The sequence below is a fragment of the Dendrobates tinctorius genome, unplaced genomic scaffold (assembly GCF_039654945.1).
Source record: "Dendrobates tinctorius isolate UK_male_01 unplaced genomic scaffold, ASM3965494v1 ptg000078l, whole genome shotgun sequence".
NCBI classification, from domain to species: Eukaryota; Metazoa; Chordata; class Amphibia; order Anura; family Dendrobatidae; genus Dendrobates; species Dendrobates tinctorius.
In genome coordinates this window covers 7,250,395-7,264,731 of record NW_027361746.1, presented here as the reverse complement: position 1 = coordinate 7,264,731, position 14,337 = coordinate 7,250,395, and the positions used below count along the sequence as shown (strand labels likewise).

The 14,337-nt window shown below is 43.2% G+C and overlaps 1 protein-coding gene across 1 annotated transcript in view; it reads right to left on the bottom strand.

Annotated features, from left to right (window-relative positions):
- The window catches only part of EMB (embigin), a 61,372-nt gene extending 55,275 nt beyond the window's left edge, over nt 1-6,097 (bottom strand). The window contains exon 1 of the mRNA XM_073583405.1: nt 5,856-6,097. Within this exon, the coding sequence (XP_073439506.1) occupies nt 5,856-5,946 (91 nt within the window). The 5' untranslated portion in view covers nt 5,947-6,097. The remainder of the gene's footprint in view (nt 1-5,855) is intronic.
- Nucleotides 6,098-14,337: the final 8,240 nt, after the last annotated feature.

Sequence of the window (14,337 nt, the reverse complement as noted above, 5' to 3'; positions counted from 1 at the left end):
ACTATTTTGTGTCACATAACTCTCTGGTTTAACAGAATAAAAATTCAAAATTTGAAAATTGCAAAATTTTCAAAATTTTCGCCAACTTTCATTTTTTTCACAAATAAACGCAAAAATTATCGACCTAAATTTACCACTATCATGAAGCCCAATATGTCACGAAAAAACAATCTCGGAATCGCTAGGATACGTTGAAGCGTTCCTGAGTTATTACCTCATAAAGGGACACTGGTCAGAATTGCAAAAAATGGCCAGGTCATTAAGGTCAAAATAGGCTGGGTCATGAAGGGGTTAAAGCTTACACTCTACAGGAGAGAGAGGACCCCGCTGACCATAAGAGCTTAACCTCTACAGGAGAGAGAGAGGAACTAAATGACCATGAGAGCTTACACTCTACACGACAGAGAGCGAGAAAGAGGACCATAAGAGCTTACACTCTACTGTACAGAAGAGAGAGAGGACCCCACACAAAATTTAGGTGGCAATGGGAAAAAATAAGAAAAAAAAACTGGTTAGTTGTGTTCAGGCAACGGACCCTTTATAAAGTCAAAGCTCTTTTTATAATTCTATATTTTAGTTATAACATCAAGGTAACTTTCGTTTCATCTGCTTATACCTTTTGTTCTGCCACCTGTATTTGCACACCTGACCATAGTATATATATGTGTCAATTGTGTATGTAGTGTATTATCTAGTGTGCCCTTAAGGCGATTAAATACCTCATTTATCTTTGAGCTGCTCTTTTATCCTGATCCATGAATCCACACGTCTGTGTTTTCCGTTTTAACTTCACATGCTACCTTGGCTGGTTTGTGGCCCAATATATTCCCGTTAACAGACTAGGTTTAAATCTAACAAGGAACTGGTGGCAGACCTACCGGACTGGCAGTGCCCTGTTTCACTAGTGCTAGTGAAAGGTACCTTTCAGTCTGTCAAAGGTGTGAGCGAGCATTGTGCCACGCCAGCAGCTGCGTGGGCCACCCTCTCTCACTCCTCATGCCTCCATGTGCTCGTGTCAACGAGAGTCGTCTGTGTAAAACAGTGTCAAGTTGACCTTACGGGTCACCAGGGGGTGCAAAACGTCTCACTGGTGAAAGTGGTAAGACTGTACTGCATGATCCCTCTGACATAATAGTGACCTCAGGTGGGGCTGTGAGGTGCGGTTCATCACACAAATCTTCTATAGTGTTTTTTTAGTTTTTAAAATAATGTTGAACTTAGTAAAATAATAAATGGTATGTGCAACTATTTGCTGACATCTTTACCTTTCTTTAAACTGTTTTTGACTAATGACTAGAGATGGGTGAACCCGAACAGTAAAGTTCGTCGTCCGTACTGAACACCTACTCTTCGGGCACGAACACCAAACATGGACGTCACCAGGAAGTCCGTATTACTGTTCGGGTTTGGCTGCCCGAACACCAGGTGTTTGTTGCGCTGTCAAGTGCATGAAATGTTTTTTGTCATGTCAAAAGACAGCGTGAGCGCCACAAATATGAACCTCACTTGCCACCACTGCAAGTGCAGAGAGCCGAGCAAAGAGCCAGAATTGGTGCATCTAATAGATGTGCCTTTTCTGGACAGCTGCGGGCTGCTATTTTTAGGCTGGCGGGGCAATATCCATGGCCCCTTACCAGCCTGGGAATACCAGCCCCCAGCTGTCTGCTTTAGCAAGGCTGGTTGTCAAAAATGGGGGGACCCCATGCCGTTTTCTTTTTATTATTTATTTAAATAATTATAAAAACAGTGTGGGGACCCCTCCTATTCTTGATAACTAGCCTTGCTGAAGCTGACAGCTGAGGGTTGCAGCCCCCAGCTGTGAGTTTTGCCTGGCTGGCTAGCAAAAATACAGGGGAACCCACGCCATTTTTTTTTTAAATTATCTATTTACAGCGAAGGAGCAGCTAATGAATACTCCCAACCGATGCTCCTGCTCTGACTGTAATTTGCGGCAGCAGTTGTCGGATGATGGGATCGGTAGTCCCATCAGCTGACATCAGTGACTGGAGGTAAACTTTATACCTCTGATCACAGCTGAGCACTCGCGCTGTCTTTTGACAGCGTGGGAACTGCGGCTCTCTGACTGGCGGGGATGTCTACCACGCTGATCAGAAGCGGTGTTTGCCGCGCTGTCATGGACATCAAAGCGTAGCAGACACTGGATGTTCGGGCCCCTCATTCAAGTGAATGGGGTCCAGGTTCGGGTACTGTTCTGGTACCCGAACCCGAAGTTTTTGTAACTGTTCAGCCGAACCCGATGGACCCGAAGATCCAGGTGTCCACCCATCTCTGCTAATGACCTGTATGGAGGCTTATTTCATGCAAAGCTGTAGTTTTAAATGGTGCTATTGAAGGGTATATACAGACTTTTGATATTTTTTTCTTAATTTTTGGGTGTGGTAACCAAAAACAGCAATCTTGGCATTTTGATTTTTTTTTCTTTACAGCATCTACTATATGGGTTACATAATTTTAATAAAGAAATCAAAAAATACAACATTACAAGCTGTGTTTAAATATTTTTGTAATGCGATTTGTATGTGATTTATCAACATTAAATAGTCTAAATTGGTGAAGTGACGTGAGAAAAATATAGGAATAAATTACATTTATGGGATCAAATAACTAAAAATTGGCATGTGCATATGTATTCACCCCTTTTACTATGAAGCCCCTAAAAATGTCTGGTGCAAGCAATTACATTTCATAAGTCACATGCTTAGTGACAGGACGTCTTCCTGCGTGCAATCTAAATGTCACATGGTCTGTCAGTAGATACACTTTACCTTTTCTGAAAGACCACAGAGGGAATACCATTAACAAGAGGTACCACTAACCAAATTACACCATGGAGACCCAGGAGATCTCCAAAGAAGTCAGTAACAAGGTCGTTGAGAAGAACGAGTCAGGGATGGGTAATAAAAAATACCCCAATCTTGGATGATACCCCAGAGCACCATCAAATTCATTATTATCCAATGAAAGAACATGGTACCATAACACACCTGCCAAAAGAGCGACGCTCACCAAAATGCTGAGAGCAGGCAAGGAGGGCAACAAGATCAGATAGATCAGAGAGGCAGCAGAGAGACCAAAGGTAACCCTGAAGGAATTGCAGAGTGTCCAAGCAGAGACTGGAGTATCTGTTTATATGACCACAATATCCCTACATTCCATAAAGGTGGCCTTTATGGAAAAGTCGGCCTTTACTTTGTAAGGCTCGTTTTGAATTTGCCAAAAGACATGTGGGAGACTCTGCAAATTTATGAGATGAGATGAGACCAAAATTTAACTTTTTGGTCTTTAATGTAAACGCTATGCCTGGCATCAAACCAGCACAGCTCATCACAGCGAGAACACCATTCCCACAGTGAAACATGGTGGTGGCAGCATCATGATGTGGAGATGTTTTTCTGCAGCAGAGACAGGGAAAATGGTCCGATTCGAGAAGTAGATGGATGGTGCGAAATGCAGGGATATTCTAGAGCAAAACCTGTTTCAGTCTGTCAGTGATTTGAGACTGGGACAGAGATTCACCTTCCAACAAGACAATGCCCCAAAGCATATTGCTAAAGCAGCACTCGAATGATTTCAGGGGAAACGTGTAAATGTTCTGGAGTGGCCAAGTCAAAGCCCAGATCTGAATCCATTTGAGAATTTGTGGCCAGACTTGAAGATTGCTGTTCACCAGAGGAAACTTTCTAACTTGATGGAGTTGGAGCAGGTTTGCCTTTAGGAATGGGCAAAAATCCCAATTGCAAAATGTGGAAAACTTATAGAGACTTATCCAAAGCGACTTGCAGCTGTAAATGCTGCAAAAGAAGGCTCTAGAAAGTACTGACTTTAGGGGGGTGAATAGTTATGCACTGTGAAGTTTTCAGTTACTTTGTCCTATTTGTTGTTTTCTTCACAATAAAACGAAAACCTAATGTTCACAGTTGTAGGCATATGTTCTTTACATGAACCGATATAAATTCTCAAAAAAACACAAGCAAAATTCCAATTTGTTAGGTAGCAAAACACAAAAAATGCCACTTTGTTAGCCACTGTATATATGTAATTTGAGAGCGAAGGGATCAAGGCTCCCATGGATTCTCATGTACAGCACTATGGAATCAATGGTGCTCTAAAATATATAATAATAATATTTGAATAAAATCTGCCAAACCTACAAATTTCAAAACCTGCTTTTGGTCATTAAATTTGTATAGGGGCCTCCGAAAGCTACCCCTAAAGATAATTTCAGGGAAAAGAATGATCACATTAGTTGAATTTTTAGACCAAATCAACATAAAACTGGAAGATTTTCCAACGGGCACAGCTTGTTTCTGATAATAAACCCCTAATAATACAGGAACAGGACCCCTTGTGTTTGTAGTAATAACATTAAGGGTATGTGCACACGTATGCAGAAAATTCCTGACAGAAAACTGGACTCCTTCCCATAAAATGCGCGTTTTTTCCGTGCGTTTTTGCGCAAAAAAAGTGCGTATTTTAGCGTTTTTTTCTGCGCGTCCCCAGTCTCATAGAAAATAGCTAGAAATACGTATTTCTCCACAAAATTAATCCGCACAAATAGTGCAGAATTCATTAAAATGAATGGAATGCTTCCTGTAAGCGATTTTGCCGGTAAAAACGTTTAAAAAACGCAAAAAAAACACTTATGTGTGCACACAGCCAAAAGGTACTGTCACACTTAGCGATGTACCAGCGATCCCGACCAGCGATATGACGCGGTCAGGATCGCTGGTACATCGCTAAGTGGTCGCTAGTGAGCTGTCACACAGGCAGATCTCACCAGCGACATCGCTGGGGGTCGCTACTTACCTGTCACACCCGGCGATCCTGCGTCCTCCCGCCCGGCTCCACGCGTCGCTCGTCTCTCCACAGGAAGCGCCGCAGGAAGCTGACGACGAGAAACAGTCCAGTCTGTTCTTGTGCGATCAGCGATAACCAGCGGGGGAGCGGTCGTAGGTAAGTATCACACACAGCGATGTCGCTAGTAATATCGCTATAATGTCACAAGTTATAGCGATATTGCTAGCGATATCTCTGTGACATGCCCTTAAGGTTCCAACACAACTTAAAAGGAAAAGGACATGAAATGCACATAATGTATATAGAGGCAGGGTGGACCTGTGCTCGGCCACGGACCCCAGTGTGATACTGAGCAGTAAGATTTACACTGTGATGGCGGGTGGGCTGCCTGTAGAAAGAAACCAGTATCTGACCTCTAACATCTCCTACACACAGACCTGATCCCCTACAGAGGTGTCCGTCCTTCCAGCTCTGAACCCAAACCAGTCACAAAGCGGAGATGCTAAAGAAACAAGCTCCATGAATGCGGCATCCACCGGCCATGGGATCCGATTCTGAAAGAATGTTAGTGGACAGTACTTTTCATATTCCTACATAGATAGATAGATAGATAGATAGATAGATAGAAAGATAGATAATAGATTAATAGAAGGATGATAGATAGATAGATGATAGATAATAGATAGATAGATAGATAAATAGATAATAGATAGAAAGATAGATAATAGATTAATAGAAGGATGATAGATAGATAATTGCATAGATATAGATAATAAATAGATTAATAGATATATAACAGATAGATAATAGATAATAAATAGATAGATAATAGATAGATAGATAATGGATAAAGATACAGAAGACAGAGGTGTATTCTCCATAGCTATAAGCCTTCTTCCTCCTCCTCCGGTCCATGCAGTGTATTCCCGGCCTGCTCCTCGGTCTTCTCCCCGGTCCCCACACTGCCTCACCCCGCGCCCTCGGCTCTGACCTCTGACCAAGGACACGGCGCTGCGGCCGGTGCGGCGGACACTCACCCGCTGTGTATGAGGTGATGCCCGGGGACGCCACAGACAGGATCCCGCAGAAGACGGGCACGAGGAGGGGGCGCAGGGCTGACAGCCGCATGTCGGGGGAGCGGTGTACCGGGGAGCAGCACTGAGCCGCTTCCTCCGCGCTGCAGAAGTTACATCAGTCCCCGGCAGTGCTGAATCATGGCGCACACCGTCCTGAGTGTCCTCATCACTGCCGCCGGGGTGACGCCTCATCATCCACCTCTATACTAGTTACACGCTGTGCAGTCTGTTGCATATGTCGCCACATCTCTAACTACAAGTCTGCACAGTGGTGTTTATACAATTTATATATGTATACAGAGCCAAAGGGAAACATCTATATACAATCAGTGTGTGCCTGAGGAGGACAGGGTCTGAGAATGGGGGGTTCAGAAGATGTTGGGAATATACATGGCAGCCTAGGGAACCTGTCAGCAGCTCTGTCCTGTGTCACTAAAACTATGACCTTAATCAGCCCTTGTGCTGCAGTCCATCAATGGATATACAGTTGTGGCCGAAAATATTGACACCCCTGCAATTCTGTCACATAATACTCAGTTTCTTCCTGAAAATGATTGCAAACACAAATTCTTTGGTATTATTATCTTCATTTAATTTGTCTTAAGTGAAAAAACACAAAAGAGAATGAAGCAAAAAGCAAAACATTGATCATTTCACACAAAACTCCAAGAATGGGCCAGACAAAAGTATTGGCACCCTCAGTCTAATACTTGGTTGCACAACCTTTAGCCAAAATAACTGCGACCAACCGCTTCCGGTAACCATCAATGAGTTTCTTACAATGCTCTGCTGGAATTTTAGACCATTCTTCTTTGGCAAACTGCTCCAGGTCCCTGATATTTGAAGGGTGCCTTCTCCAAACTGCCATTTTTAGATCTTCGAACACATAGTTCATACATGCCCCCAAAAGGTAATCCACCAGTAGAAACTTTTGTCTCTCTGGTGGAAAGGGATGTCAACATTTTTAACTGGGAGGTCAATCAGGGGAACCTCCATTACCAAACCAACCTAACAACACCAGAGTGGTTAGCTCTGGATAAATTCTCTTCAGACAAATCCCTAATCATAAAACCGGCCAATAAGGGAGGGGAGATAGTGATAATGGACAAGTCAGACTACTTAGAAGAAGTTTACAGACAACTTAAGGCCCCGTCTCACTAAGCGACTTACCAGCGATCCCGACACCGATATCAAGGTGTCAGGATCGCTAGTAAGTCGCTATGTGATCGCTGGTGAGCTGTCACACAGACAGTTTCACCAGCGATCAGCACAGCGATGCCGAGCGCCCGGCATCGCTGGCCAAATAGAATCAAAATAAAAAATATAGTTATTCTCACCTTCCGATGTCCCGTTCAGCCATCCTGCCTCTCTCCACGCTCCAGTCCCAGTGATCCTTTGCATGAATGACCGCGAGATGTCACGGTCTCGCGGGATAACAAAGTCTCGCGGTCATTCATGCAAAGGATCACTGGGACCGGAGCGTGGAGAGAGGCGGGATGGCTGAACGGGACGTCGGAAGGTGAGAATAACTATATTTTTTATTTTTTTTATTATTTTTTTACACCTGATCGCTGGTCTCCCGCCTGTCACACACAGCGATGCGTGCTGGCCAGCGGGAGACCAGCGACCAAAGAAATGTCCAGAGGTTTCTTCCAGCGATCAGCGATACCGGCAGGGGGGCTGCTCGCTGATCGCTGTCACACACAGCGATCTCGCTGGTGAGATCGCTGTTACGTCACAAAAGTTGTGACTCAGCAGCGATCTCGCTACCGAGATTGCTTAGTGAGACGGGGCCTTAAATGACAGAGAGGGTTACAGGACTATTCCACACAATCACATAAATTTGATAGCCAATAAGATCAAACCGATTCTGGATTACCACTCAAAAGAAGGTACCCTCGATAAAAAAAACTTAGGGAATTCCTTGTGAAATCGGATCCCATTACACCAATATTTTATGTTTTACCCAAAATACATAAGAGGCTCCATAAACCACTGGGGCACCCAGTACTATCCTCAACAAACTCTATCTTGTCACCACTTGCCATGGTGTTGGAAAAGATTTTATCATCAAATCGTTTCTACTAGATACAAATGAATTTATAGGACTAATAAAATCATTGGGCCCCCTTCCCCTTCCTCACTGCTTTCCACGTGGGATGTAAACAGCTTATATATATCCATCACACTTTCGAAAGGGATAAGAGCTACAGATAGACTACTGATTGGAGCGGGCATTGATATGAAGATTAAACATTTTTGCTCAAATCTATTGGGATTGGTCCTTAAGGAAAATTACTTTATGTTTCAGGATACCTTTTACATGCAACAACAGGGCACCGCGATGAGCTCTAATGTAGCGCCCCCTTATGCAATTGCCTATATGGCAGCTTTTGAGGAAGAATTTGTATATACCCATCATCTGTTCCAACAGCATTCTGTAATCTGGCGCAGATTTATCAATGATATATTTTGTGTTTGGAATGGCCCCATTAAAACACTTCTACAGTTCAATGATTATATTAACAGTATTTGGCCCGAATTAAAATTCTCATTACAGTACAATACAGAGAATATAAGTTTCTTGGACACAATGGTTTGTAAAAACAGGGAAGGTGAGCTTTCTATTGATCTATTTACTAAACCAAGGGACAGAAACTGTCTTTTGCACGACAATCGTTTTCATCCCCCCGCAGTTAAAAATTCCATCCCAGGTCCCAGTTTCAGAGGGTTGAGAAAATAGTCTCAGATGAGAATATGAGAAAACAGAGATTGGGAGATATGGAGAAGAAATTTATTGATAGGAGTTATCCCTTCAAATTATAAGCATTATAATATATTATATAACGATTTCAAGGGTTAGGAATAGTAATAAACGGACACCGTTTGTCAATACCTTTCATCCATATTCTAAGCGAGTACAAGCCACTATTAATAGACATTGGAACATCCTATCTAAAAGTTACCCGGACATTCCAGAATTTCAACAGCCATTCCTCCCCTGTTATCGCCGACCCACAAACTTGAGGGACAAACTAGTTAGAGCGGACGTGGGCTCAAAAATACTAGTACCGAAACAAACTTTTTGCAAACACAGAGACAAGGCATCTTCCCCTGTCTTAGCTGTTTGCAGTGTAACAATGTTCAAAAAGGCCATAAAACTTTCCACCCCCAAACAGGACAAGGGATTCCTGTAAAGGGATTCTTTACATATGAATCCACATATGTGGTTTATCTAATCAAATGTCCATGTGGCTTACCCTACGTGGGGGAAACAACACAAGCGGTAAGGGATAGACTATCCCAACACAAATCCAATATTAGATGTAAGAAAGTTCACCTTCCCCTCCCTTACCATTTCCATGAGAAAAGCCACAACATAGCACAAATTAAGGCCCCATTACACGCATCAATGTCCCAGCGATCCCACCAACAATCCGACATGGATGGGATCGCTGGGACATAGTTAGCTGATTGCTGGTGAGCTGTCACATCGACAGACCCACCAGAGATCAGGACCAGCGAGCAAGCTGGTATCTAAGGTAAACAGTGGGTATCTAAGAGCCGCGCGGCTCTTAGATACCCGCTGTTTACATTGGAAATCAGCTCCCAGCATCACTGATCGCTGGTCTCTCGCTGTCACACGCAGCGATGCACGCTGGCCAGCGGGAGACCAATGATCAAAAATGGCCCAGGACGTTCAAGCGCGATCAGCGATACCTGGCAGGGGGGCCAGTCGCTGATAGATATCACACACAGCGATGTCGCTGGCGAGATCGCTGTGGCGTCACAAAATCAGCGATCTCGCTGTGTGTGACGGGGCCCTTAGGTTTCAAGTTTTGGAGCAGATTGACCCAAGCAGGAGAGGTCAAAACAAGATAAAGATCCTCAAAAGGAGAGAAGTGTACTGTATATTCACTTTGCAGACTTTTGAGCCGAAGGGGCTCAATAGAAACTACGATACATCCAGTTTCTTGTAAATGTGATCATGTGGACAAATGAGACTGTAGAACAACAATTCATTAATTTTGGATGTCTATCTCATTCTCGATGTTCTGATACTATTGTATTGTAAATAATATTTCTCTCCTCCAATAGGATCGCTGATTCCTCTCTTCTATCATCCACTGGGCACCCCTGTGTGTATATGGTAGAGTATATACCTTACACTTATTTGACTGCTACTCCATAACATTTCTCCAAGTAATTACATATACTAATCTAATATCTCCTGTGCATAATAACTACCTTCCCAAAAATAATTGAATGATATGAATTGTTTATACACTTATGTTTATATTATAGCAAACATAGGATAGTAGAGGCACACAGAGCGGTTAATTCAGCCCATATTCCGCTGTGGCACGGCTGTGCCTACTTCCCCCACTGCGCCACCAATAACTCTCTGGCATACTTACCAGTCCACCACCTCATCAGGAATCAGGATTACTGGTGACTTTTGTGATAAAGGCCGATGTGGCCGAAACGTCAGATGTCGCTTCTTCACCGTCAAGCAATAAATTTATTTCACAATAAGCATAACCAGCGTGTGCAGTGACTCTATATTGTCCATACATATCTTCTATGCCCCATTACACCTAGGACGTGCCGTTCTTCCTTGTGTTTCATGTAAACAAACATAGATATCCACTGTGCATGCGCGCCCGGGATACACATAATCACATGACCGCGATGACGCAGTTTCAACTCATGACGCGTACCCTGCCGGGACTTAAACCTGGTAGCGCTATCCTGACACAGCGTCCATCCACAGTGGTGGTAAACACACGCCGCAGGCACACGGACCACTACATACAGGTAAAGCAAGGGGAGGAGGCTCTAGCCTTACCCATGTACATAGTCACTAACAGTGGATATTCTGTCTTATATTATATATCCAGCGCACAACCATAGCGCAGGCAACAGACACGCTATCTTCATATATACCTTTCCACAGCATCCAGGTAAAATGTGGGTAAAATATGGGGACACCAATATCCATTTTCTTAAAAGATATTATGCCTTCCTTTAAAATAATAAGCCTTCCTAAAGATATATATATATATATATATATATATATATATACACACATGTAAACATAGGTAACCTTGTGGCTCCTGACATATTTTTAGAGTAAAGAGCATAGATTTTGTTTCACCTAACACATTAGCACGAAAGTATCTCTATTTGATCGCATCTTGTTTCACTGGGCAATGTCATTAGTGCTTATAATTTTCATTTCTCAGGCGTCTATCCCTTAGCTGCCCTAGAAGTATTTCTAGTGTATGTCCATTCTTTGAACCAGGTGCCCAAGGACCTCCTTTCCTAAACAGTATCACTATGGAAGCACATATTTCCATTATTACAGTTATGGAGACCTGTTTTTCACTTTTTTCACGCTTTTCAACACTGCTAAATTTTTCCTCAACGCTACAATATACAAATAGATATTTCTTGTGAACTCTTGTATTTCACACATTATAGGATATGGTTTCCATAGCCATTGTCACACTCTAGTTGCCTACTCTCTTGACATAAAATAATCATGTTTTGTTTAAATCTTTTTGAATGCAAGCATTATATGACATATAATTTGATCTCATGTTTCTTTTACTTTACGTATGTTCTAGTACCGATTTAAAGACTACTGTGATGAAGGTCCAGTGGCGGACCGAAAGCGTTTAATGACAGCAATTTTGTCTGGATGCAATAATAAATGGAACCTTCTTTTTTCACAAATTGAGTGCCAAGTTTATTGTTATTAGCTGATGTTTTTAGCCGGGAGGGGGGGGGGGCAGGATCCATGGCCTGTTTCTTGGCTATTAACATCAGCCCTCAGGTATCTGCATAGTCATTGCTGGCTATTAATTATAGGGGAACCCCACACCATTTTTTTCCATAAAATAATAATTTACTCATTAAATATATGTCCAGAATTTTGCATATATAAAGTATTCTCAGTGAGAGAAACAAAATAGGAATCTTGTGGGTATGATACCTTTTAATGGCTAACAAATAATAGTGAATGTTGTTATAAAGCAAGCACAAAATATTTGAAGAAACCTTATTTATATAGGGTTTAAAGCACATGCTGGTGTGATACATGGACATTTCAATAAACAAATACTGAGCTTGAAGAGAGAATCCTTAATTAGGTAAGATTAGATAGGTGGTGTGAAAGTTCTCCCAATCTAAAGGGGGTTTTACACTAAGCAATATCGCTAGCAATATCGCTAAAACGTCACCGGTTTTGTGACGTTATAGCGATATTGCTAGCGATATCGCTATGTGTGATACTTACCAGCGACCGGCTCCCCCGCTGTCCATCGCTGATCGCGCGAGAATGTCCGGCTCCATTTCTCGTCGGGCGCTTCCTGCTGAGACTTCCTGCTGTGACGTCCAGCGACGCGTGGACGCAGGCGGGAGGACGCAGGATCGCTGTGTGTGAATGGTAAGTATCGTGAGCTGCGTCGCTGCTGCATCGCTGTGAGATCTTTCTGTATGAAAGTTCACTGGCGATCATTTAGCGATGCACCAGCGATCCTGACCGGGTCGGATCGCTGGTTGGATCGCTGGTGCATCGCTAAATGTAAAAGGGCCTTAAGAAACATCATTATCCGAAGTATTTGTTTATTGAAATGTCCATGTATCACACCAGCATGTGCTTTAAACTGTATATAAATAAGGTTTTTTCAAATATTTTGTTATATCAGCCTGATGAAGGGACGTAAGCAGTCCCGAAAGCTTGCTTTGTAACATCATTTACTATTATTTGTGTTAGGGACGGCGGAACACGCTAAATATAAAATAACATAAAGGGCGTTCGCCGCCCGGGGTCCACCGTGCAGAAGGTGTTAACACTGCTGCTAGCTAATGGCGGACGTACAATATGGCAGTATAACACACGCGGGTTGAACGTCACCCAGGTGCACTGAGCGATCTCTGTTTACTCACAGAGATGCATTAAGCGCAAAACACAAAAAGACTGAGCCTGTTAGCGTCACAGGTCTCAGAGAAGTGCACGCACGGTATATGGTCACAGGAGCTGGGCCCTAGGCAGAGGGTCAGCGTCCGTTTATACCTACCATGTGGGCGCTGTCGCAACTGCGGACGCCAAGGGGAGCTGCAGACTGCAGCGCGGCAACAGACACTGCCGCTGGTCGACAATGCCCGGAAGCAGGCACACTGTCGGAAGCTAGCACTGTCTAGGATGCTGTAGTGGCTTGTAGCTTGCCACTGGCTGGCGCTGACTCTATAGCTAAGTCCCTGTACACGCTCGTAATATCAGAGGGAGGGGATCTTAATGAGTCATTCGCAGGTTCATGCATCCATCATCATTCACACAGTAGCAACTAGAGACTATACTAGCGCATGGCCAAGCGGCCATGCGGGTCTTTTATAGCCATGCGCTTCCGGGACCTTCCAGATCTCTGAGATGGACCAATCAGAACAGGAGAAGGACCTGAGCACATGACCCCCAATCTCCAATGGGAGATCGTCTCATGAGCATGCTCAGTAGAGCTACAGAGGAACTTAGCCTCTGGGGCGATTTGCTGCTGAGCAGCCTGCATTGCCATTGCTGACCCAAAGGTGGCAACAATAGCCAATCCCACAGAGCAGGTCGGGGCAGAGCGTCTGGGAAGCCGGGATTGCTGCGCAATCTCCTCTGCGGTTGATAGACAATGCTAGACCGCAGAATGTGAGGCTCTGGATTCCTGTTGAACCGCTGCAGGAACCCGACGCCTAACAATTTGTTAGCCATTAAAAGGTATGATGAAGGGACATAAGCAGTCCCGAAAGCTTGCTTTGTAACATCATTTACTATTATTTGTTAGCCATTAAAAGTTATCATACCCACAAGATTCCTATTTTGTTTCTCTCACTGAGAGCACTTTATATATCTTTTCTACTGGCTAACACGGTACCAAACCACTTTTTTCGTTTTACTAAATGCAGAATTTTGCACACACACTATACTAATTGTATTTGTCACTGACATGTATATATCAACCTATTCTATATGGACTTACTGTATGTAATCCATCTCTCCTATTCTGTCGGCTCCTGTAATGATTTTACAGAAGTCGACAATTGAATTACCGGCTATTCTTCTATCTCTCTATGAAATATAAAGACATATATATATATATATATATATATATATATATGTATATATCGTTACTGCAGAGATGAAGTCACAGCAGTGACGATACACGTCGGGCTTACAGGAGCCAGTTATTTGCCTTGCTCCTTAATGATTGCAGTTCATGTCCTTCTGTGAGCATGCCTATTTAGGTTACAGCTCTTTGATTGGTAATGTATCCTACAAACCATCACATTATGGGGCTATTAGGAAGGTCTTATCTGACCTGAGCATGTATATTCTATACTTTAAATGTGTTATTTTTGTGCCTTTATTCATGCATTATGGCGTTAGGTGCCT